The 24863-nt window shown below is 46.1% G+C and overlaps 1 protein-coding gene across 2 annotated transcripts in view; it reads left to right on the forward strand.

Moving 5' to 3' along the window:
• prkcaa (protein kinase C, alpha, a) overlaps positions 1 to 24863 on the forward strand; it is a 103238-nt gene that overhangs the window by 57983 nt on the left and 20392 nt on the right. The window contains exons 4-14 of one of the 2 annotated variants that reach the window (XM_076171187.1): positions 6813 to 6924; positions 8390 to 8518; positions 16788 to 16944; positions 17104 to 17238; positions 17995 to 18088; positions 21165 to 21194; positions 23413 to 23556; positions 23651 to 23824; positions 24363 to 24454; positions 24567 to 24629; positions 24723 to 24861. In XM_076171187.1, coding sequence (XP_076027302.1) covers positions 6813 to 6924; positions 8390 to 8518; positions 16788 to 16944; positions 17104 to 17238; positions 17995 to 18088; positions 21165 to 21194; positions 23413 to 23556; positions 23651 to 23824; positions 24363 to 24454; positions 24567 to 24629; positions 24723 to 24861 — 1269 coding nt within the window. The remainder of the gene's footprint in view (positions 1 to 6812; positions 6925 to 8389; positions 8519 to 16787; positions 16945 to 17103; positions 17239 to 17994; positions 18089 to 21164; positions 21195 to 23412; positions 23557 to 23650; positions 23825 to 24362; positions 24455 to 24566; positions 24630 to 24722; positions 24862 to 24863) is intronic. The other variant, XM_076171188.1, reaches the window with a different exon arrangement.

Genomic DNA, 24863 nt, shown 5'->3' on the forward strand with positions numbered 1-24863 from the left:
TCAGGGTGGTGATTTATACACTAAAAATAGTAACCTTGCCGAGCCTCGCATCTGGATGAATGATCTGCCTCACCCCACCTTGCTAGACACTGCTTGTGCGTGTATCTCTGCACCAAAGGCCAAGATATTCACCTGAACCTGGCTGGTGTCCAATGTGTGTATGTGCAGTTGTGTTTGGCTTCCGCTCTAAAAAGGGAAGCGTCAGGTCAGCTCAACGTTTTGACACAGGTTCCTAAGAATTTCTACAATGTGCTGACAGTGACAGAATTAGTGAGCGGAACAACACAGACAGTCGTCCTTAGGCACTATGACGAGGCTAACAGCTGTAGACACAGTAGGAGCAGAGTAAATACTAAACAGGAAAGTTATATTACAGTTCCTCCTCTTCACAATGACCTACTTCTGTGTAATTATCCCTGTGAGACACCGTGGAGCGCTTAACTGAATACATCTGCAGTTTTTGCTGACTTTACGATATGATGATATAGAGAGACAACAATGTTTGTAGGTTTTTTTAATATAAACAACCATTTCCTGCAAATGATGTCAGTGAGTATTCGTAAGAGTAGAATTCACAAATGAACTGGAACTTTAGTAGCTAATAACTGCACACAGTCACACATAATAGCAGAAATTTAAATCAAACTATAAGAATAAATAAGGCTTAAATATACACAAAGCAAACTGTAAACATGGAAGTATGGCGTCCAGCACATTTGTTCACACAGACGCTATCATAAACCTCACATATGGGCAAGCATTTCCTCATGCAAAGATATTTTGAATATAACAAAAAACAAAACCACATGTGTGTGTTTGCGCATGAGTGGCTGTGTGTGTGTGTGTGTGTGTGTGTGTGTGTGTGTGTGTGTGTGTGTGTGTGTGTGTGTGTGTGTGCCTCCTGCAGCTTAACCACAAACGAGGGAGTGACTCCTGCCACCTCCCTTTTCAAATGTCACCCCCTAGTGAGGGATGAGGGCTGAAAGAGGGAGGGGGGAGGGAGGGGTGAGGTGTTATGGTTGGAGCAGAGAGGAGGTGGATGGTGGTCAATACCCGCCTGACTTTGCTGATTAAGTTCACATTCAAAAGGTTACTAGAGCAGTAATTTGTCCTGCAGCAAAAGTGAGTGAAGGATCTGACGTGGATACTAGTGTGTCATATTCTGCCTGCAAGAATGTCACAGCAGGTGGATCTCTATCAGGCTAAGCCGCCTCTCAGGTGGTCCTGGAAGTGTCGGGGGTTAGGGTGTGTGTGTGTGTGTGTGTGTGTGTGTGTGTGTGTGTTTGCTGTGTGCAATAGTGCCGACGCTTTACGAATCTGATCAAAACTTCCATGAATGAGTCCATATAGTTGAATGATTCATCAACTGAATGGCTTTGCTGACATTTTTATTGATGGCTATCACATGTGAACCAAAAGCTTCCACCTTCCACCTTCATCCCTCAGCTTTCACACCACAGAAACCTGCTGTTCAATCTAAACGGCTCTTAATCCTTCCGTGACGGTTTTATGTACGTGTGCCGTGCTGTGAGTAGGAATGAGGGAACAAACGGAATCTGCGTGCCACAATCTTCCTTTTTACGACGCCTTAAATCAGCCGCTTAGATTGATGAATACGCCTCGCTGTATTTCTGTGCACGATACTTACCAGACGCATTAAAAGCCCAGAAAATGGATTTTCATGTACATAAGCAGGCGTGTAGGTGAAGCAGCCCTTTGCTTTATGGATCCAGATGGTGAAACCCAATGTGCCTCTTGTCACAGTTCAAATGGGCCTTCCTCTTTTATCTCTCTGTGAAAACAACATGAAACATCCAGTTGTTTTCATGCAGCCGGAGGAAACAACATGAAGAAGAGATCAGATCGTTACCGGGCAGTATCCTTCACGCCGCCCGTCTAATTCTGCTTTATGTGTTAGTAAAATGAATTCACCTGCCGCAGCATCTGTGACAAGACGGACAAGACCGCTTTTTGACACAGAATCCTCCAGCTGGGTGTTTTATACTTTCTTATTTCTCTCCACTCTGGTCGAGTCTAACAAGCAGGCATGTTTACAGTCCCGCCGGGTCGATAGGTCGGACACATCGCCCTGCTGATTGGCTGTGATTGGCAGATTGATTCTGAGTGACAGGGGATGGAGCAGCTGTAATTCTAAAAATTACTGATATCACCCGAGATGAGGAGCGATCCATCAGCAGGCGGCTTAAACCCTCTGCTGCTCCCTCGTTCCATCAAAGCTCGCAGCTTTCACCGCTAACAACGTGTGTGTCAGTGTTATTAATGCTGCATGCATTGGAATCAATAAGTGGTAAACATTAGCTGTTTCCTGTTTGAACTACATGTCTCCTTTAATGGAGAAGCTTATAATTAATCCGACAGGTAGGCGTCCCGTGGGCTCCGTGCCACTTTTGTCTTCATACCCTGGATTGTTTGTTTACCCCAGCAGGCATCATCATATTAATACTAAAATGTCAACCGCACACACACGCAGGGATTCCATGTCTCACCGGTGCATCACTCCCCGGCTAAAAACAGCAAAAGGTGTGGGACATTAAACGCACCGTGGCTGATGGAACACGGGTGAAGTTGTTAGATGCGATTTATTTGTGCCGTCACTGTGATTTCCAGCGTTTCAAGCTTTTTCGTTTCACGCGCTCTTTGCCGTTCTGTCCTGAATGTGCGACGCTGCAGCGTTCTGTGAAAGTGACTGATCTCTTCCCTCCATGAGAGTGACTCCCTCAATGTGGCCTGTAGATGTTTCTTCATAGATACGTGATAAGTTGAGTATGAAGACACACGGGAGCGATTCAGGTGTTAACTGAGTGGGAAACTGGGTGGGATAAACAGTGTGTGTGTGTGTGTGCGCTCTAGAGAGTGACCCTGGCCTTCATCATTATCCTCCACCTTTGCCCTCCCTCCTCTCCCTCCTCTCCCCCTGCCCGGTGCTTCATTAACGGGGGGCCTGTTTGCTAATGAAGCAGGGTTGCAGAGATCTGGCTTATTAACCGTGGCGGCCCAAACCCCCCGTGCTTCTGTTTTCATCATCCGCTATCTCTGACTCGCCTTTTGATCCGCCCGCTGCTCTGCGCCTGTTTTCCATCCGAGCCCCCACACACAGATCTGTCCGGGATGGCTGCGGGGCAAATACCAAAATAAGGGAAGCGGCACGGTAAATGTGAGAGGTCGGCGCCGATGTGCGTTTGCGTTTCACGGTCTGAGTAAAGTCGTGTTTAGGATGAGAGTAACGGCGATCGCACAAATCCGACATGTTGACTTTTAGGTTCATATTCTAAATCCAATAGCTTCTTTAATTTCCTTATTCAAGAAAGATATAACACGGATGATCAAGTCCTCGTGTTTTTCCTCTCTCAAATGCAGCTCCTATGTTTAGAGCAGGGCTGACTGTGACCTCGCTTGTTCTCCTCCGACGCGCCAGCCTCTAAAAATATTGCTACACTTTGATAGAAGATGCAGTGAGTTAATGTAACGCGGACGTTTGTCTGTAACGGCAGCAGCTTAGCCTGAGTCAGGCTGAGAGCCGGGGACACGGTCAGAAACATGAACATATGAAACGATAAGAGTTGAACGACGCAGCACAGACGGTGGTCCCATCTTATTCAGTCAAACAGAACTGGAAGGAATGCGCCATAAATAGATTTTCCGTCAAATAAAGGCTCAGAATCTGGAGGAGAATGTACATACAGGTATAAATCCAGGAGGCAGAGGAGACGTGACCTTTGCCCCCCCTGCTTATTTCTGGATCTTGATGTTCTATCTTAGTTTTTTGGGTGAATTATGTGGCAGGAAACATGTCTGGCTGCTGCTTGAGCGTGTGGGAGGAATCTGTGCTGCTGCTGCTGCTGCTGCTGCTGCTGCTGCTGATGTCAACGATGCCAGAGATCTGTTGCTCCTTATCGTCATCGCTACTGACATCAGCGCTCACCATGTTTGTGTGCGAGTCTGGCTGAAATGGGAACAAGCCTCTCTTGGGGTTTGATTATTTCATCAGATCCAGCCCTGATCCAGCACTGCGCTCATCCTCGCACACACGCACAGATGCACATACTCACACACACACGCACAGACACACATACACACACACGTCACAGGTTTGCCTCTGCTACTTCTGCCCTGCTCACATGTGACAAGATGTGTTTACCAAATGGCTCCGTTTCTCTCATAATGAGCTTTTTCTTGTAACAATCAAACACTACAGAGCCTCCACGTGAATACACACACGCACACACACGTTGTACACAAACAATGCCATCTGCCGACACAGGCCCTAATTGTTTGTCATCTCGGCGGCGTGGAACGCTGTAAGCAGCACGGCGACCGCACCTCCACCATTAATCTGCGGCACACAAAGCCAGATCCACAGAGAACAGAAGCTCCGTCTCTCACAGATGAGGCTTTGTCGGGCGACGTGATGCTAAATTGCCCGACCTCTCATCCCTCCAGGCGGCTCTCAAATCATCCGGTCAGGCAGCTGCGCACCCCCCGCTCCCGTCTTAGTTTGACCACGGCGGCCTGATGAGTTGAGCCCCGTGATGGAGTCGGTCATTCGCCGCATTACCCAGCATCCCCTGCTGCTCTGCTAGTGAAGCACCGCCCCAGCCGGCCCTGAAGGTCCCATTAAGGTCCAATTAGGCTGTAATGGGGGATAAAAGCCACAGGGGCAAAGCTTCCCATCCCAGAGCTCATGGAGAGGATGTGTTAATGGACAGCTGAGTGAGCTCGGCCCGCGGTGCTCAGGTTGACTCATTTACGCCTCAGCTTGGTCAATCTTTAAGGGGGAAACCTCACGGATCAGCAGGGTCAAGTGTTTACTGTGACCTTCCTGAGCACATTAGCACCGTGCTGTGCTGAAAGGAGGAACGCATTAGAAGAGAAAGAGATGTTTAACTATCAAGAGTTTCTTACATGAGAGGATTTGACTCTTCTGTCTTCACTCATCTGTCTCTAAGGCACCGGTCGGCCTGAAGGTAGCGCTGTGATAACCACTTTTACATTTTGGCCTATAATTTTTGCCTTTTTCAACGTCTGGGCCAAGCCGGACAAAAGTTTCATCCTAATATCCGGATGTTTCTCACCGTTTTGCTTTAATTGGCTGCCAAAGTGAAGTGGGCGTCAGATGTTCAGTCCAGTTTTGTCCTAACATATCCTCACTCGGCCTTGGTGGAGGTATGAGCCCCTCTACTTCTCAATCCGTCTCCATGCTCTAAGCTTTTTCCCGGGAACACCAAAGCCCTTTTTCATGGCTCAGAAGCGGACGTGACGGCAGATAAAAGAATCTGCAGGATCCGTATCATCTGTAGATGAATACGCCTTTTTTTGTCAACATCACTCTCATTCATGTCTTAGATGAAGGGAACAAAGCGGGGGGGGGGGGTCCTTCAGGATCAGCTGTGTGTGGGTGGACATGAGTAAGTGCAGCTGGCACTTTCTCTCCATCTACGTCTCTTTTTCTCTTCCCTGTCCGTCTCTCGGTTCCTCTCGTCCGACCTCAACTAACACCAGCTGCCAGCATGGAAAGGAGGGCGGCTGCTAATTGGACCAAAAAAAACAATGTGTGTGTGTTTGTAAAGGTATTGACCTCAGAATTTGACTAACTAAAAGTGCAACCTGTTTTTATTGTTGCCAACATTTAACACCTCCGTTCACTCTGCCCAGCTCCAGGGTTTCCAGTGAACTGAACACTGGGGATAACGTGGGGCAGCGCTCCATGTTTCCCATCTGAACAGAATAGAATAGAGAATAGAGGGCTGGTTTCCTTCCTGGGAACGCCGAGCTTGTAGGGAACACACTGCTGGGGAAAACAGACAGGTGCCTCTACAAATAGACGCAGGGCAAACAAGAGGGTTGGTCTCCATTCAAATCCACTTGAAGGGATTCTGACTAGTTTCATATCTTCATAGTTTAGTTTAGTTTAATCATGTGTTTTTGGCGGTGATAGAAAAGTATAAACTGTAAACAAACTCCTACCCATAATGCAGTTCAGCAGCCACTCACACTGAAGCATCCACACTTTGTGATCTTACATAGTGTGTATCTGTATAAGCTATATGAAAATACATCAAGATTATTTATAGATCCTGGTACACATAAGCAAACTGGCTAAGTTCTGTTCTGAAGTAAACATCTGGTCTCATGTGCTCCGTGAGCTGGACTGAGACACAACTGTAACCAGAGAAAGAATCTATAAACATTCAAGGACAAACACAAGTTTTCTATGATAACACTTTGTTATCTTTAAAAACCCCCGCAAAAGCTTCTGACATCGTTCAGACGCTGCACTAAATAAGGAAAAGAGGAAGAAACCTCTGGGAGAAGCAATGCAAAGAATGATTCCCTCTGGTTTACACTGGGAGCCAGAAGTGGGAGGAGAAATAAAGAATCAAAGCACAGAGGAGCTGAAATAATACAAAATAATGTCAACACAGCAGCCGAGGTCAAAGCGCCAGCAGCGGCTAAATAAGAGGTCAGTCACTTTGCTGTTCAAAGTGTGTCAGACGGGATGATTGGCTGCTGCTGCTGCTGCTGCTGCTGCTGCATGTTGTGTGATTGCTGCAACAACAACCGGAGAAATGATTGCGGTCGATCGGCAATCAGGAGCGAATTGTCTCCGGTTGCGTTTTCATTGTGGTCGCACAGGGTGGCGTCCTTTCATGAAGAAAAATGATTTCCTCTCCAACTTGCAGCTTGAAATGTGGCCTGTAACCTGCAGAACATCACATCTCCTCTGCTTCACTGCCACAGATTTACATTTGCACATTTCCTCATGTCTGTTTTTCCTCTTTGTTGTCTTCCAGGATCCCAGAACAAAGCACAAGTTTAAGATCCACACTTATGGGAGTCCGACCTTCTGCGACCACTGTGGCTCTCTGCTGTACGGCCTCATCCACCAGGGCATGAAGTGCGACTGTGAGTACTGAGTCACGACAACAACCTCACCGGCAACTAACGCTCAAGTGTATCCTGTGACTTTCATTCTGAGAAACTGGTTCAGCAGTTTAGTTTGTTAACGGGACGCTCAGAATCCATCAAGTCCCACAAAGAGATCAACATCCTGTTTGCCTTCTAGCGTTAAAGGTCATGAGATTTGAACTCTGGATGGTACGTGCCCCACGTCTGCTGTCTGAGGCTGAAGGATGCATCGCAGCTTTTTGTTTTTTTCTGCGTTTTGAATCTCACAGTCAACATAAGACCAGTCTGAGTCAGCACACTTAGAAATTGAAAAGTTGAAGTACAATGATGCAGAGCCCACAGTGATCCTACTGTAAGTGGATGTTGACAGAGTAAATCCCACCTGCGTGGCTCAGAGGAGGAGGAGCTGCTCAGACACCACAGGGTGAAGGTCGTTACGCAGACATAAGGCTCCATTTCTACATATGTAGGAGAATGCCGTGTGTGTGTGTTAGGAGTGTGTGCGTCCCCCTCTGCTCAGAGCCCCTTTTAGGAGGATCTTTGTTAAACCTGAATCTTTATTAATATCCTTCCTTCCCTGACTCCTCTTCCCTTTCATGGGATTAAACTCTGAATGCCTCAATTAGCACCTAAATATATGATCAGCCAGCTACTGCAGAGCGTTTATGCCTTCCCATGGCTCCCGGGTACGTAAATAGAGATGATATTGGCAGATCCATTCCACCTCCGATCACGCCACAATAAAAGTACAATGTGGTATTTTTAAACAGCAGTGAGTCACGTCACCACCATGGGGCCGTCACCCAGACTCACAGAGTAGAAACGTTTCATCAGGGGGAAGAAGGCAGAAGCCGCTTTGCCATCTCTGATGATGCGTCACCTACTGACCCGTTGGCACAGTGATATGACCTCATGCCAAGTGCAGCAGTATGCAATGACATCATGCAGCAGAAACTGGGTCAGAACCTGCTAATGCCTCTTTAAGTTTAATCCTCTAATACGCTGCCACACACACAGATATGCTGCATTAAGTGGAGGGGGGATACGTGATGATGATGATGATGATGATGATGATGATATACGATACAGAGCGTGAAGGGAACCAAACCTGCTTTGTGTTCCCTTAAATATGTTTGTGTTGTCAGAGAAACAGATACTTTTAATGCCGTTAGTTACCAAACTTTGTACTCGGAATTAGTATCCTGTTACTAAATCAGGCTGTAGTCAAAGAAGTGCTCTTGATGGTGAACACACAATTCAGAACAAGTTTCATAAAGCACAATGTTTATGTCACAGACTGAGGAAAGCCTCTTTTCTATTCTAAGATATAGAAAAACTAAATAATCGCTCAATACAAATTGCTGTAAGGTTGTTGCTGTTTCACATTAAAGGCGTTAAACTCTCGTCTCTCTCTCTCTCTTTGTCTCCCTCTGTGTGTCTCATCTGGCCGTCGCCGCCCCAGCCTGCGACATGAACGTCCACAAACAGTGCGTCATGAACGTGCCCAGCCTCTGCGGCACCGATCATACTGAGAGGAGGGGCCGTCTTTTCCTCAAGTGTGAGGTCAGCGTGGATAAGCTGCAGGTCACAGGTAGGCAGGCCCCCTCACACACACACTTACACTGCGCCTCACACACACACACACACACACACACACACACACACACACACACTCACACTGCCACCGGTGGGAAGAATACAAGGTGTGATGTACATGAGACTCGTGTGTGTGTGTGTGTGTGTGTGTGTGTGTGTGCGCGCCCAAGTGTGTGTCTGGAGTGAGTGTGTGGGTGTTTGCAGATGGTGCTTACTTCTGTAAACCTGCATCAATCTCGACACTTCACCACATTTTGTCAATAAACGCAGCCTATCTAATTTCACAGAGACACACACACACACACTCACATTCTCATCCTTCACATCTCTCTCTCTCTCTCTCTCTCTCCCCCTCTACCTCCTGCTGTCTTTAACCTGAATTGAATTTAGCACGCCCCTAACTGCTTGGAAGTCAACCTTAAAGCAAGTGTAAAGTGGTGTGTGTGTGTGTGTGTGTGTGTGTGTCTGTTTGTGTGTGTGATCTGTTGTGTTGGCCTGGTGTTGGTCCTTATCTGTGTATCGACTAGAGAGAGAGAGAGAGAGAGAGAGAGAGAGAGAAGTGAATTGTTTGGAGGCAGCAAATTGAATACTTGATGGTTTAATTTGTTTCTCTCATCTGAATTGCATGAAGTTCAGGATCAGAGCTCTCTTCATGTTTTAATCACTGCCTCGGGTTTCAAACCAACACCTGCACTTTGCTCAGAGAGATGTGATGATAAGTCGATAGCTTTCCCGACTGAATGTGCACCAAGTTTCGTTGGACTCCGATCTTAACCTTTTGCGATATTAAACAATCAAACAAAAGTCTTCTTCTGCACAACATTACAGAGGAAATCATGACGACATCACGCCCATCAGATGTTTCATTCTCATCCTCCGACTTCAGAACATGGAGGACATGTTTGTAGGGATGTCAGGGGACAGGGGACATGTTGACGGGGGGGAAACATTCTGCCACGATGAGAAGAGCCAGTAACAGCCCACGCTATTTACGTTTCTGGTGTTCAATCAAATCAAACTTGAAGAACAGGGAAACAATGTGTCATCAAAAGTGTAGATTTCTGCAGTAATATTACCAAAATTGACCTTCATGTAGTTCAATACTTCACACATATAAGAGCCAAGGACAAAGAGGTGGAGTTCTCAGGAGACATTAAAGTCCAGTTTATCTTCCATCAAGGATCTTGTTTTGCACGTGTCGCTTGCTGAACGTCGCCCAGCTGCACTGACGCGGCGTTAGCACATCTGCTCCCACAACAGAGGCGGCAGGGAGCCAACAGCCGCCGCATATAATCATTCACTTAGCCGCCTAACGGGGGTCAGCACATGGAGAGACCCCCGCCGCTGAACCGCACCCACTTACTCACTTATCCAGTGATGGCATACGGCGGCGAGGGGCTGGTGCAACACCTACACCGGTGCGTGCAAGTACGTGTAATTAGATTGCAGTAGCGAGTCCATACCTCCACCAAGGCTGAGTATAAAGCCATAATTGTCTTCTAATTAACCTTGAAATGAGATGTTTGAAACCTTTATCCTACAGTTTCCTTGTACGCTGCCAGTGCAGACATGACTGCCTCCAGAATAGAACCCCAGTCTGATCACATGGCTTCATCTCAAACTGCCTCAGAGGAAACACACACCTGAAGAGCGCTGATTCATTTTTAGAAATAGGGGTTAGATAAACAGTGACAGTGTTGAAGCGTCAGTATCAAGCTACAGTATCAGAAATACCACCGTGTACCACAAGGGGCAGCGTCCTGTCTGCCCACTGCTCTGTCTTACAGGCTGCTGCTGTTAACTCCTTTACATTACATTCAATCCTGAACTTCCTTCTGAGATCTATGAGATATCTGTCTTGTATTTGTGCGTTCATTGTGCACTCTTGAGTCTCTGCCTCTCATCCCTGGCTCTTCCAGTGTGTTGGTGTAAACACACGTTGGTCTAGATCCCCCGCATTTTCCCTCTAATTTAATATTTCTTTCACCAAGAGTTGAGCAGTCTAAACAAAGCTGAGCTCGGCACTTCAACTATTCAGATAAGGCTGCACAAATATTTAGATATATCTAGATTTCCTCTCTGCAAACACATCTGTGTTCATCTCTCAGTAATTTACCAAACTTAAGCCATATCATTCAGCTGTGATTAAAAAAGAGCAGAGTTTCCAAGGCTCTATTTAAGTTGCATAGTTATGAATGAATGTAAGAATGTAAGGATAACAGGCTCATGTTTATCAGTAGCATGCACAGCACAGTGCTCTCTAAAGTGAGCCCTCGCTTGCTCCTTGGCATTCAGTCTCCACAATCCTGGACTGGAGCAGATTCAAGAACTCATCATATCCTGCAGGATAACCTGGCTGCATTACCGCCATCCCTCCTCATAAATTCTTATTGGCTCCAATGCACATTCCAGTGCAATATTGCTTTCATTTTGCTGAGCTCTGTACCCACTTGTGAAACTGGTGTGTGTGTGTGTGTGTGTGTACACTAGGGATGGGCAGTTTACGGGAATGTGGATGAAAACCTGCAGATTCTTCTTGGTTATTGCTGATGTGCCCATATGTGAGTGTTTGCATGTGTGTATGTGTGTGTGTGTCTGCGTTTGCATGTGTGTGGGTGTGTGTATAGAGCTGCTGTTCCAACCCACAGCCCACTCAGGCCAGATTGCATCACAGATTACATTAGCTGCTGTAGCCGTCAGCCTGCCAAACAGGATGGTGTTACACGGTGTGTGTGGAGGGGAGCAGAGGAGGCTGATGGAGATCATCCTCACATCTTTCATCTCACAAACTAAACTCAGATCCTTTTACTGCAGCCTGTAGGGCTCATCGTCTCGGTTTGGAAATGCATTTTTGTTTGAAAATGGCATTTTGTGCCTCCTTCTATGAGCAGCACTTTGTCATTTCATGTCTGTCTCAGAAAGGAAGTTAAATGATTTGTGGGTCTTATTTTTGTAAACCGGGCTCAGACAAAGAAAACTGCAACACAGCAAAAACAAAACAGATAGTGCCTTTTTAAAAACTGGTAAAAATCCAGTTTTTCTAGTGGGCTTTTTCACTGTCCAGCAAAAGGCAGCGTTGCATCAACAACACATTTACACCTATAGCACAAAAGAAACTACATGCGTTGTGCAAACGTCTAGGTCCATTGTAGGTCAAGCTACTTTGTCCACACACACATACAAAACACACTTACTGGATTGTAATTCTGTTCTCAAGTACCTGCATAACTTAAGTATTTGAATAGTCAAACAGTATTCAGCCGCTCCATCGTGTTTATATTACACAGAGACTCTTGTGTTTTCAAGCTCAGTTTACAGTGTTTGCCTTAAAGATGTGCATGTATCTGACAGTAATAAGCTCAGTGGGAAAGAAAGGCCACACACGCGCGCGCACACACACACACACACACACACACACACACACACACACACACACACACAGCATTGCTATGATTTGCCATGAGCTTTAGTTTCACTCTCAGAGTTTGTGATCCAACAGAAAGTCCACCTTTCAAAAACTCACACAGATTGGACGATATCTTGATAAATAATGATACAAATGACCAAGACAACACTAATGAGAGGGAGATGTTTGTGCTACGCCCTGATCCTAGAGAGAGGCCAGTCTTGTTGTGGCTGAAATGGAGGCAAAAAGACAAAAAGGGCTTCTGTCTCGTTCTGTCAGATGTAGGCCAACAACGTGTCCTGTGCCTCTCATGACTGCAAACACACTGCTCCCTTCTGTGTGCGGCTGCCGAGGAGGAAGCCATCCTCCCGATCTTCTCAGCTGTACTGTTGTCCATTGATTAACATTCCCTGCCAGGATACAGAGCGCCGACTGTCACCAGAGAGACGGCTGACAATGTTTTTGCCACGTTTCCTCCATTACTCTAGTTTACTCGTGCTTATCCAGTACTCTCTCTTTCTCTGTGTGTGTGTGTGTGTGTGTGTGTGTGTGTGTGTGTGTGTGTGTGTGTGTGTGTGTCTTTATAATCACATTTGGAACAAAAGTTTCATTTTACAGACTCTCTGCATGTGATTCCATCTCACTCTGTCCTTTGTTTGTCTCCGTTTAAGCCTTTTCATTTGATTCCTCATATTCCTCATAAAGTCCAATCCTCTCTGTCAGTTAGTGAAGCACGTCAGACTCATTGTTTTCATTGGAATAACTCCAGCCCACAGAGTCTCCAGCATTTCCCTGTTTTCCATGTTTAGCAGTCTCTCTCTCTCTCTCTCTCTCTCTCTCTCTCTCTCTCTCTCTCTCTCTCTCTCACTCTCTCTCTTTTTCACTCACTCGTTAGTGCAACACACCCTGCACTGCCAAATGTTCCACTTCTTATTGAGCTAAACATGCTGAACTGAGCTGTTCACTCCTTAAAACACAAGCGCTCCCTCACTTCATTTCATTACAGAAATCCTTAATTTAATATCTGATCAATGCACTTTCCCCTCTCTGCTGATATGAATCCAGATGGAGCTGCATGCAGATTTCCAAAGGCGGTTTCCTCCTCCTCCTCTTATGATCACATCTGTGTTTCTAGTAATTCTCCCTTTTCTCTGCTCGGCCTCTGAATCTAATGTAGAGATCGCTGGAAGGCAAAAATAGAGTTTGGCTGCATCCTGTGCGTTGCCAGTTGACGATTGCTGCCCGGCAATCTCGAACTCATCCACCACTTTGTCTTACAGTCATTTCCTTCTCTGTATGGCGTCTGAGTCACCGTGCTGAGTGGCCAGCAGATTCTCACCAAAAGAAAAAAAAACTGACTTAAAAATCTTGTTATTATGTTTTCCCCTGTGAGTCAGGGTTGAGATGGAGCAGCTGACAGCTCTCGTACTGGAACCAGTGCCAGAGACTCGCCACTGCGGTGCGTCGCCACCAGCACAGCTCCTGCTACAGTCAGTGTTTCATCTTAGACATCAAACCGTCGGCGGCTCAGGATCGTCTCCCCCAAACTCTGTGTGTTGAAGCGGTGACATCACTGAGACCCAAACGCCACGTCTCAGCCGTGTGTTTAGTGTCTTCACTGCGTCGTGCTTGGGTGATGTTACACTGGAAAGCAAACAGTTGGACTCAGCAGAGAGGGCGAGGGCGAAACTGGTGTTTAAGGTGTATGAGTGTGTTTACACAGGGAGGCAAAGAGCAAACATGTACGACTTAAAGTCTGAGGCAGGGGCAGCCAGCGTCAGCAGAGAGGAAAGACAGCTCTGTGTGTGTGTGTGTGTGTGTGTGTGTGTGTTTGGTACTTATTATCTTAATGACAAAGGAACAAATTCATATTCAGTGATCTGTTTACAATATAACTGTTTGATTATCGTGTTTATGAATCTAATTTTCTTGTGTTTTGTCTTTGTTGCTATTTCCTCAGTGTAATGTGTGTGTGTGTGTGTGTGTGTGTGTGTGTGTGTGTGTGTGTGTACTTCATATCAGCCTGTTGAATCTACCCACCATCACAGCTGGTTACACACACGCACATGCACACACACACACACACACACACACACACACACACACACACACACACACACACACACAGCCTCAGTGTTTGCCTGTATGTGTGCTTCACAGTCTGTGGGCGTCGCCAGTTCAGGTCTCATTGAGCCAATCAGAGCAGAGCAGGCAGGCCGAGGGGTCTCAAAAACAAGCAGCCTGTTTGTGGTCAGCAGGCACAGCGGTGCTGCAGCAAGGGAGAGCAGATGTGGATCAATGTATTTGTACATTTAACCCATCACAAAAACACTACAGAAAGAAAACATGCAATTAAACTATATGCTTCTTTTTGATTGACATGTTTGAGTGCAGGCGTCGTCCTCTCCGTCTTGTTTTCAGCGCATCTTTTGCAGTTTGTGGTGTGATCGCTCAGACATGCACACACACACACACACACACATGTACACGCACACACACACACGTACACACGTACACGCACAGACACTCTCCTTCTGCCTTTCTGTATCTCCGACACAGACGACAGCTGAACTTTGTTGCTGTGTGATTTCTGCTGCCAGACTCCCAGAAGTCATGTCATTGGTATTCTCAGTCTGTTGTGGCTGCAATGCCTTGGCTCCCTCTTCTCGCTGCCACACACACACACACACACACACACACACACACACACCATCCTCACACCATTGAACATATGCCTCCTTCCTCCTCCTCCTGACATTTTCCCTTTTCTCCTTTTTGTTTTCTTCTGAAAACAGAAACCCACTGAAGTGCATCTTTACACTCTGCTGGCTTTCTATCAAAGTTGAGAAACATTGACTGAACTGATGGATCCAATCTATAGCTGCCCAGTTTGAAAGAATGTGATATTTGCAGGGTTTCACATGGAATGAAAAGCACAGGAAAGTTTATTTTCCAGGACATATCGCAGAGAGAAAGGCTTTAAAGTTCTCTCAACATAAAGGATGGAGCCAAAAGGTTCCTAGTTTGATTGGGGGCTCCTCCTCTCAGGCCTGGGGAACCGAACTGTAACCTCTGCCATCACTTTATGAACGTGCAGATTTCATTGTTAAGCTCTGAAGTTTGCTGGCTGTCATTTCCAGCTTCACAGTAGTTTGTCACAAGTCATGATTCCAGTGTTGGAGTTTGTTTGGGATGAAGTTAACTTGGACACAAACACCACCCATTTGTTTTTTGGAAAAACTCCAACCATGTTTGATATGTTGCTACTGTTTACATGCTAAATACTCTACTGGCCCTGTGTATCGTATCCTAGCAACTCTGGAGCTCCTGCTTCTCTTAGTGTGTGTGTGTGTTTGCATATTCAAACATTGCAAGTGACATAAACTGACTTCCACAGAAATGCATGGCACACACACACACACACGCACACACACACACACACACACACACACACACACACACACACACACACACACAGTTATTGTAAGGAAGCTCCATTCCATCATGTGGCCTAGATGTCCCCCTACTGGTGGTGCCTGGCAGTGCAGTGGTCAATGAGCAGGAGTGGACTTTACATTACATTACATTACGATCATTTGGCAGACGCTTTTATCCAAAGCGACTTACATTACATTACGACCCTTCGCAGAGGGGGGAGCAATTGAGGGTTCGGTGCCTTGCTCAGGGGCACCTCGGCAGGGGCAACCCTCCGGTTCCTGAGCGGAAGCACTACCCACTGAGCCACTGCCTCACTGGCAGCCTGTTTGAACCTCTAGGCCATTGCGTAGAGGTCTTTTGTTTGTCGGCCAGACCAAGAACATGTGGATGCAGATCCCGTCTACACACTAAACTTGTGCAACCCTCTTTGGAAGTAGTTTATTTGTGTGGTTTGTTTTAATGTCACCTGCTGGTAAACCACCAAAGATCACACCACAACCAAATATTTGATCCATATTCCTGAATGGTTGTTTGGGTCACACAGGCAAATATGAGCAGCACCAAGCCCGACCACACATTCTGTTGTGCAGCCACTGAACAGCGTCTCATTGTCAGGCTAAGCTCTGAAGCTCATTTGGCTGTTGTGACATTTTATATGTTTAGCATATTTGGCCTCTTTTTGATGTAAATTACAAGAGAACAAAGAACAACAAAGAATCAATGAATCAGTCAAAAATGAGAGTAAAACTAATTTCAATGTTGAAGGTAATTTTAACTACTAATCCAATTTCAATACTTTCTACATTTTGCACTTTTGTAGTTTTCTCAAAATGTATGATAATATCCTCATAGTATCTTAAAATATGGCAATCAGAAAATCTGTTTAATTTAGTTTTGACAAAGTGTGTGTGTATTCTGACTCTTAACTTGTCTGCTATTTAAATGAATCAGTAGTGTAGCTCAGGTCTGGCAGCACTTGTGCTCGTGTGTGTGTTTGTGTGTGTGTGTGTGTGTGTGTGTGTGTGTGTGTGTGTGTGTGTGTGTGTGTGTGTGTGTGGATCCGTGCCATAAACGATCCTCAGCGCCTGTTTGAACTTGAAACACCTGCAGCTTCCTGTGTGGAGCAGGTGGAGAAGCCTCCTGCTTTTTTCTTTCTGACGGTAATAATGTTTGGTAATTAAACTTGAATATCAATTAGGTTTTAGGTGGAAACGCACGGCAGCTTGATTGAATCATCTGTTCTGAGTCATGCAGCTTGTGGTTTAAGCTGTGCCTCAGATCTCAGGCTCTTATTATCCACTACTTTGTGAATCTATCTGATTATTATATGAATAAACTCTGAGTGGAAGAAATTAAAACTACCAATCCACAATCCCAACTAGGAATTATATTGATAAGTCTCCCCATCTTCCCCCCACAGTGGGTGAAGGCAAGAACCTGATCCCCATGGACCCCAACGGCCTGTCTGACCCATATGTCAAGCTCAAGCTCACACCGGACCCCAAGAACGAGACCAAGCAGAAGACCAAAACCATCCGCTCCAACCTCAACCCCAAATGGAACGAGACCTTTAATTTGTGAGTAACCTGACTTTACTATTCACTTTTGTTGTTGTTGTTGTTTACACTTAAAGGTAGCGTTAACCTTAGGCCCATAAGGAGTCTCAACTAGGTTGAAGACCTCTGTGGGATTAACTGGTGTGTTAACGTGCGTGTGTGTGTGTGTGTGTTGCACAGCAAACTGAAGCCGACAGATAAAGACCGCAGGCTGTCAGTGGAGGTGTGGGACTGGGACCGGACCACCAGGAACGACTTCATGGGAGCCCTTTCCTTCGGCGTGTCGGAGCTCATGAAGGCTCCGGCCTGTGGCTGGTAAACGTCTCTGCACTCACTCAACATACTCCTTAACTTAAACATATTTAGGACGTCTTGTTAACGTGGACGTCCCAAAGGAGACACGAGCAGAAGACACACACTTTAGAACAAGCATTACTGCTTTACAGGCATCAGATCTGCCAGTACCAGATATTGATGCAGTCATTATCATCATCTGATATTTGCTTGGAGCACATATCTCGATGTTTGTTTTGTGAGGCTGTAATTCAGATTTGTTATCCGAGTTTTTGGTCAAACACTGTTTAAATACCAACCTTTATCTCTACGAAGGTGGGATCTTTGACAAGTTAAGCAAAGATAACTATCAGAATCACTTCTTACTCCTTTTTAATATGGATGTTGAATTGATTGAACTTATGGCAGCGGTTTGACAGCTCAAGGCCAAAGGAAACACGCACACAAAGAAAGATCCATACATCCATCCATCCATATATACATACAGGAGTTAGACATAACGAGCATGAAGTCAGTGAGCGATAAATACATAATCAGTGCATTAAGTAGAGGAGGAGCAGTGAATCTGAGCCGCAGCTATGATGACTGAAGTCTCACAGCAGACGGAACAAAGGAGCGTTTGTGTTTAGCAGAAGGTAAAACATGTAGAGCCGCAGAAATCCAGATAAATTGAACCGTGTCTCTCTCTCTGTGCGTCTCTCTCTGTGTGTGTCTCTCTCTCTCCCTCTCTCTGTGTGTGTGTGTCTCTCTCTCTCTCTCTCTCTCTCTCTTGTCCAGGTACAAGCTGTTGTGCCAGGAGGAGGGGGAGTACTACAACGTCCCCATCTCAGAGGAAGATGATGGGAACGAGGAGCTGAGACAGAAATTCGAGGTGAGGACGGGGATGAAATGATCGTCTCACCTGTCTGTCTTTCTGTCTGTCTGTCTGTAGTATCAATGATTGTCCTCATGTCCTCTCTTCTTAGTTCCTCTTATACGTGGTCTTTTGTGTAACGTTGTGTAGAGAGTGTGCACGTCCTTATTTTTACGTGTCTATAAGCGTGGAGTCGGTTTGTTTCAAGATCGGTTTTCAGCCACCTTTCTATGCAGAAGTCAATGTGATGTGTATTGGATGTGGTTGTGCCAGAGCGACTCTCTTCTCAACACGCAGATCAATGAACCCTTGACCTGGGACCAATAGAGTAATGAAGTGAAATGAAAGATACTGCAACAAGAAGCTCCAAAACCTTCACGCGGACCTTCAACCAAGCTTCAGAGATCAATAGATAGTTTTCTATCTCACCGACACGTTTCATTGACTTATTAAGCTGCGGAAAACATCATGGAAACGTTACGGAGCTGAATGGTCGATCGCTTCTGTCAGGTCTGGGCTCTGAGACACAGACACAGGATTTGAAGAAGCTCTCGTGTGTGTAAACAAATCCGAGTTTGGTGTTAAGACCTAAGTGGCGGCGGGTGAAGGTTTGTAAATCTCATCCCAATGAATCCCTCCAGATTGTTCCTTCTTCCTCGCTCTGACTGCGTGCGTCTAATTGGCTCGTTGTCCTCATCTCGTCCGCCTTTAGAGACGATACACGCACGGCTTATGAATGAAACATGGCGGCATCTACATCTGTATTTCCTGGCTAATGGGCGCTTTGCTCTGGAGAATTCACTTCCACAGCGAGCGTTTCGTCTTTGTATTAAATCTGCTGACAGTGTTGTTTCCCACTTGAGAGGCATTCCGGTCTTCAGCTCAGCCGCAGCCTCTTTGAAAGGAAAATGAACCCACAGATGTCTTGATTCACACTCAGTTTCTTCCCGTGGTCCCACTGGCAAAGTCACGGCTGAGTGTTTTGATAATCTCTTCATAACTCCGTCTTTGTGGAATGGGAAAAATAGTTTTGGAACTTTTCAGAGTAAAATGGTTTTAATTGGCTGAGTTCTGCCAGCCGGTGTGGACTGACTGATGAACTCCACTCCACCCAGATGGCCGATCCTTCTAAAGCCCAGCTGTCCAAATACACACACACACACTCTCTCACAAACGCTCTTTCATTTGGCCAAACTCTCATAAAGTGTGCAAATTTATAATGAAGAACGATGATTCAGTCAAGGTTTAGCCCACAAACAAAGTGGGTGAAGGCCAGTAAGGGTCCCTGGGTGGAGGGCAGTAAGGGGCCCAAGGTGGAGGGCAGTATGGGGCCCTAGGTGGAGGCCAGTAAGGGGCCCTGGGTGGAGGCCAGTAGGGGGACCAGGGTGGAGGCCAGTATGGGACTAGGTGGTCCTGGAGGTCAAAGCTGTGATCTAAAGGTAAACACAGGGGCAGATGGAAGGTCTGCTGTGCACCTCACATGTCACTTCACATGTCACTTGACTGGTCGTGGTCGTTATGGCAACAGGTCCAGACACTGCGACCTGATCCCTTAACAGGCCTGAGCCGGGGCTGATGGGTAATCTGCCGATGTCAGTCCAACAAACTGACATCGGCAGATTACCCATCCACAAATGTTGGTAAATTAGAATAAATTTGAGTATTTAAAGAGTTTACAGCTCTGTTTGTTGGAGCTACAGAGATTGTGGATCTCTCTCTCTCTCTCTCTCCTCTTCCTCTTCTTCTTCATCATAAACCCTGGCGTGGTTCTCTCCCGTTCTTCCCTCAGCGTCCTGTTCCCTCCCGTGTGCCTGGTGAGACTCTGTACAAATGCTTCTTCCTCTCGTGTCCTCTCATGTTTAACGCCGGTGTTTCCCTCTTCCTCTCTTCCTCTCCGCCCCTCTTCCTCTCTGGTCCCCCTGCTGTCAGGACTGCCAAAATTACTTTCACCTAAAGGTATCTCACCTCCTCCTCTCTTTTCCTCTTCTCTCCTCTCTCCTCTCCCCTGTCCTCTCTCCTCTCCTCTCCTGTCTCCTCTACTGTCTCCTCTACTGTCTCCTCTCCTCTCTTCTCGCTGATCATTTGTTTGTGGCTCCAAGCTTCTGTAAATGCATCTGATTTACTAACAATGTGTCCTGATTAGTGAAAGAAATGAAAACCAAACTTGGTGGATTTGTTTCCCCCTAAAGACAAATCAGGTGAATAAGTTCAGAGAAAAGGGAAAAAAATATTTCTTCAAAAGTCTTCTTCCTTTCTTCCTTCCTTTCTTTCCCTCTATAACCTAGAGAGTCCTCTTTCAACTTACACTTTGAGATTTCTAGAGCAGAGATGATTGTTAGTAAACCTTGACACTGTGAGTGTTGTTGGTGTCCATATACTTGTGTCTGCATGTGTGTGTGTTTGTCTCTGCTCACCAAATCTCACCTAAACAGAACTGATAATCTCCGTTTCACTGGAGCATTTCTCATGCATAACACACACACACACACACACTGAACATGAGGGGAAACCAGACCGCTTATGGCCACTAGATGTCAGCATTGTGTTAGATGTTTTAAGTCATGTGGGAGTGTGTGTGTGTGTGTGTGTGTGTGTGTGTCTGTGTGTGTGTGTGTCTGTGTCCTTTCTCACACAGCTATTATCACCCATGAGTTCTCATCTCTTCACTTCACAGCTTCACAATATTAAACAACTGTTTACTGACTTTTGTGAGAAAGAGGCGGAGTTACAGGTGGAGAGTTCAGTTTAAACATTTATTATACTCACAAATAAACATTCAAACTTTGATTTGTCTTTTGTTTCTAACCCCCCCCCCCCCCCCCACACACACACACACACAAAATACTTGGTGGTTATCAAAAAATAAGAAAATATCTTTCTACGTTGGAGTTTTCAGACACAATGATCAGAGGTGCACACCCTCACTCCCAAATGTCAAACTGAAGAAGTGTGTGTGTGTGTGTCTGTCTGTGTGTGTGTGCGAGCTAGTCTTTGTGTGTGTGTGTTGGGTAAGTCCTCCATTGTGGCTCACGCCTACAGTTGGTGTGTTCTAAGCGAGTCGACCATTTTGGCTCCCTTCTCCCTGTGGTTTCAGGACCAAGCGCTTGTGGAAGACCCTGATCAGGTGCGTCTGACAGGAAGGAAGTAAGGCTGCTGCTCGCTCGGCCCGGCCCGGCTCTTTTCGTTGGCTAAAAGCTTCCAGGTGTGCTGTGTTCTAGCTCGGCCTGCTCTGCTTGGCCTCCTCTCTGCTGCAGACTGCGGCAATTAACAAAAACTAAAGCCGCTCAGCGTTAGTCGCCTCCTCTCAGCTGCCAGCCGTCATTGGGATGAGTGAGTGTGCGGGTGAAAGGTGAGCGGGCGGGAGCGATCAGGGCGTTAGGACCCCCCACCTTTTTATTCATTCATTATTCTCAAATACAGAATATGGTTTGTGCTCTTTGGCCAGGTCAGGCCTGACGGAGCCGGCCAATCAGAACAGAACAGGCTGGCCTCAAAGAGACAAAACCGAGACTGTAAGGTTTTCACCCTATGTGCATAGCAGTGTCACAGCAAGGTTTCATATTAGATCCCCAAAGTGTGTGTATAATATGTGGGTGATCATTTCTCAGGTTGTCACAAACTAATTAGGATTTTATTCATGTTTCTGAACATTTAGTAGTTGATGATGATTCCTCTGTGGTCTGAATAGGTTTAGATATTATAACTATAAGCCTCGGTTATCAGGACAGGTGAGCGTGGATCAGCTGTAAATGTGATCCTGTGCTGAGGAGCGTCACACACTGTAACCTGCTGTGTGTGTCACATGTGTGAGGCGGAGGGTCAAGCATGAGTTTGGAGTTGTGTTTGGCCTGGACTGCTCGGGAGAAGATGGACCGTATGGAACGTTACCGTTTATGGTTTGGCATCCAGACTGGTGCAAAAAGGGGGTATGCGTGTGTGTCTGTGTGTGTTTCAGTGTTAAGATTTCCTGACCTTTTCTGACAGCATCTTGCCCGACTGTCAGTCAGCATGTTTTTGGCATGATGGAGCTGGGATCCTACAGCTGGTCTGTAGATGTGGGTTAACATGTCTGTGGTCTGGATACGCATGCAGAGTTCCTGTGTTACTGAGAGAAGAGGGCATCTAAAGGTATAAACAGATACACTGGGGATCTGGGGTTTAACTTTGATAATGCAATATGATACAAGGTAACCAAATACACCTCAAAATAGAATTTAAAGTCTTGTATTTAATTTATTTAGATATTTTTAACAGTGGGTCTGGATTTGTCCTAACCTGCAATGTAAGGTAACAAAGTCGAAAAATACTTCATTACAGTGCTGCAGTATGTTTACAGCACTATAGATCAAATATATATACTTCTATAGAACCACTTTAAATTCAAAAGAGACATTTTGAGGGGAAAAAGTGTCAAAATAGTACAAGGTCAAATTGTAAATTATGATTTGTTTTTATTTTTTTAAAGGTCAAAACGCCACATTAAATGGAAAGATTTTGTTCATCTCATTTAATTACAGCAACAAATTCATTTTCTTTAACTTTCAATCCTTCAGTCCAGTGCACATGAGATCATTTTGTAGCGAGATCCGTTTTCTTTGACTCCAGCTCAGCTTTAAGTTGCTTTATCTTCCTCTGATTCCAACTGAACATATGTATTTAAGCTTTCTTTCACAGGGTCTTCTCCTGGGTTGTGGACTTTGCTGTCAGATCTTATGCTTACTGCCAAATCAGCACCGTCAGCTTCTCTCTTCGATGCCAATCAAAACATGTAGTACACAGTTCTGGCTTCTGTTTGGCTTCACTCAGAATTCTCTCCACTGTCAATCTGGAGTTCCACAGCTCGGTCACAGATGTAAATATGTTATTGGCCAATAATGTGAGAAAGAAATGGCACAGAAGCTAAATTGAAACTAAACTAAGTTGTCAGTTTGTCTCAAGTGTACTTGTGTGTATTTCTGTGTGTGTATCACATCTGCTCCACCATGGAGCCGCACTTTCATTTCACTCCATTAAGCTTGAGTTCTGCTGCAAAAATCATTGCATTTTGGCTGCGAGGGTGTAAGGGAGCAGTACAGTAAGTGTGTGTGTGTGTGTGTGCACATAGAGGAGAATCACCTAAAGCTGTGGTGTGTGTTTGTAGGGTTTAATCTCAAACATGAAAGATGATATTGAATAATCTATTGATTAACTGATCCTCGAGTATTTAAAACTTTTAACACATGCAGCTTTAAGTTATGCCCGTGTGTTTGTGTGTGTGTGTGTTACTCATTGTGCGCTCAGGTGTGTCTGCGCTGGTGGTTTGTGTTTCTCATAAGTTTCCTCCCCCTGTACCCTGAGTGCAGAAAGCCAAGCTGGGCCCAGGGAAGAAGGTGATCACTGAGACGGACGACGGCCGCCCCATGGATCTGCCCTCAAACAGCCTGGACCAGGTCAAACTCTGCGACTTCGCCTTCCTGGCTGTGCTGGGGAAAGGCAGCTTCGGCAAGGTGTGTGTGTGTAGAGTTGGGGGGACGGGGGGGATGTGCGTGTAAACAAAGGGAGTGATTCATCCTCTTCCTCCCTTCCTTTCTCTGTGTGTAGGTCATGCTTGCGGAGATGAAGACCACCGAGGAGCTGTACGCCATAAAGATCCTGAAGAAGGATGTGGTGATCCAGGACGACGACGTGGAATGCACCATGGTGGAGAAGAGGGTCCTGGCCCAGCAGGACAAGCCGCCCTTCCTCACACACCTGCACTCGTGCTTCCAGACTGTGGTAGGTCTGCGTCAGGATGAGTCACGCCGGGTCGGGTCAGCGCCCATTTAGCTCAGCGAGGGCTTGGAGCTAAACGCTTCAGTCAGGAAGAGCAGAGGACACAGAGGGACAGAGAAGGGGAAACGAAGAAGAGACTGGAATATTAATCTAAACAAACATGATGAACAAAACAGGAAACTGCTAAATTGTGCAGGAAAATTCTCAGAATTCTGTCATAGGTATGCAGAATCTCTCTGAATCTGCTGTCAGTATGGAGGTCGATGCTCTGCGGCCGTGGGCGGTGAAGGATCAGCCTCACTGGACTATGACAATATCTCCTGGCATTGGTTTTGGCTTTGTAGGTCACCTTGTCATGCAAAGCGGAGCCGGGGAAGATTCAGAACACTTCAGACAGCGAGGTTACGCCAGGCCGCTCCACTGAACCGTCAGCCGTGTCAGAAACTATCATGTGTATAACATGTCTGTCTGAAACGTCCACAGCTTGGTCAGGCCTCCAAAACACTGATGTTGCATGTTTTCCTTCCTCTATGTCTGGCAGGATCGCCTGTACTTTGTCATGGAGTACGTGAACGGAGGCGACCTCATGTATCACATCCAGCAAGTGGGCAAGTTCAAGGAGCCCCAGGCAGTGTAAGACAGACGCACAACACGCTGCAGCTCAGCATCGTCTGAGTTTCACTTTGTTCCGTGATAATTTCCAGTAAGTGTGGAGCCTCACGTGTGTGTGTGTCTGTCCTTGCAGGTTTTATGCAGCAGAGATCGCTGCAGGTCTCTTCTTCCTGCACAGTAAAGGCGTCATCTACAGGTGAGCGCTATGAAGATGATCTGAGCACAGAAAGTGAGCGGAGTGCAGATTGTGTTGTGACTGTGAGTGATTGTGGTGCTTCTGCCTCCTCAGGGACCTGAAGCTGGACAACGTGATGCTGGACTCTGAGGGTCATATCAAGATCGCAGACTTTGGCATGTGCAAAGAGAACATGGCAGACGGCGTGACCACTCGCACCTTCTGTGGAACTCCAGACTACATAGCCCCCGAGGT

This window comes from Genypterus blacodes, unplaced genomic scaffold (genome assembly GCF_046128005.1).
Source record: "Genypterus blacodes isolate CSIRO-AG114 ecotype Tasmania unplaced genomic scaffold, CSIRO-AGI_Gbla_v1 ptg000240l_1, whole genome shotgun sequence".
Taxonomy (NCBI): domain Eukaryota; kingdom Metazoa; phylum Chordata; class Actinopteri; order Ophidiiformes; family Ophidiidae; genus Genypterus; species Genypterus blacodes.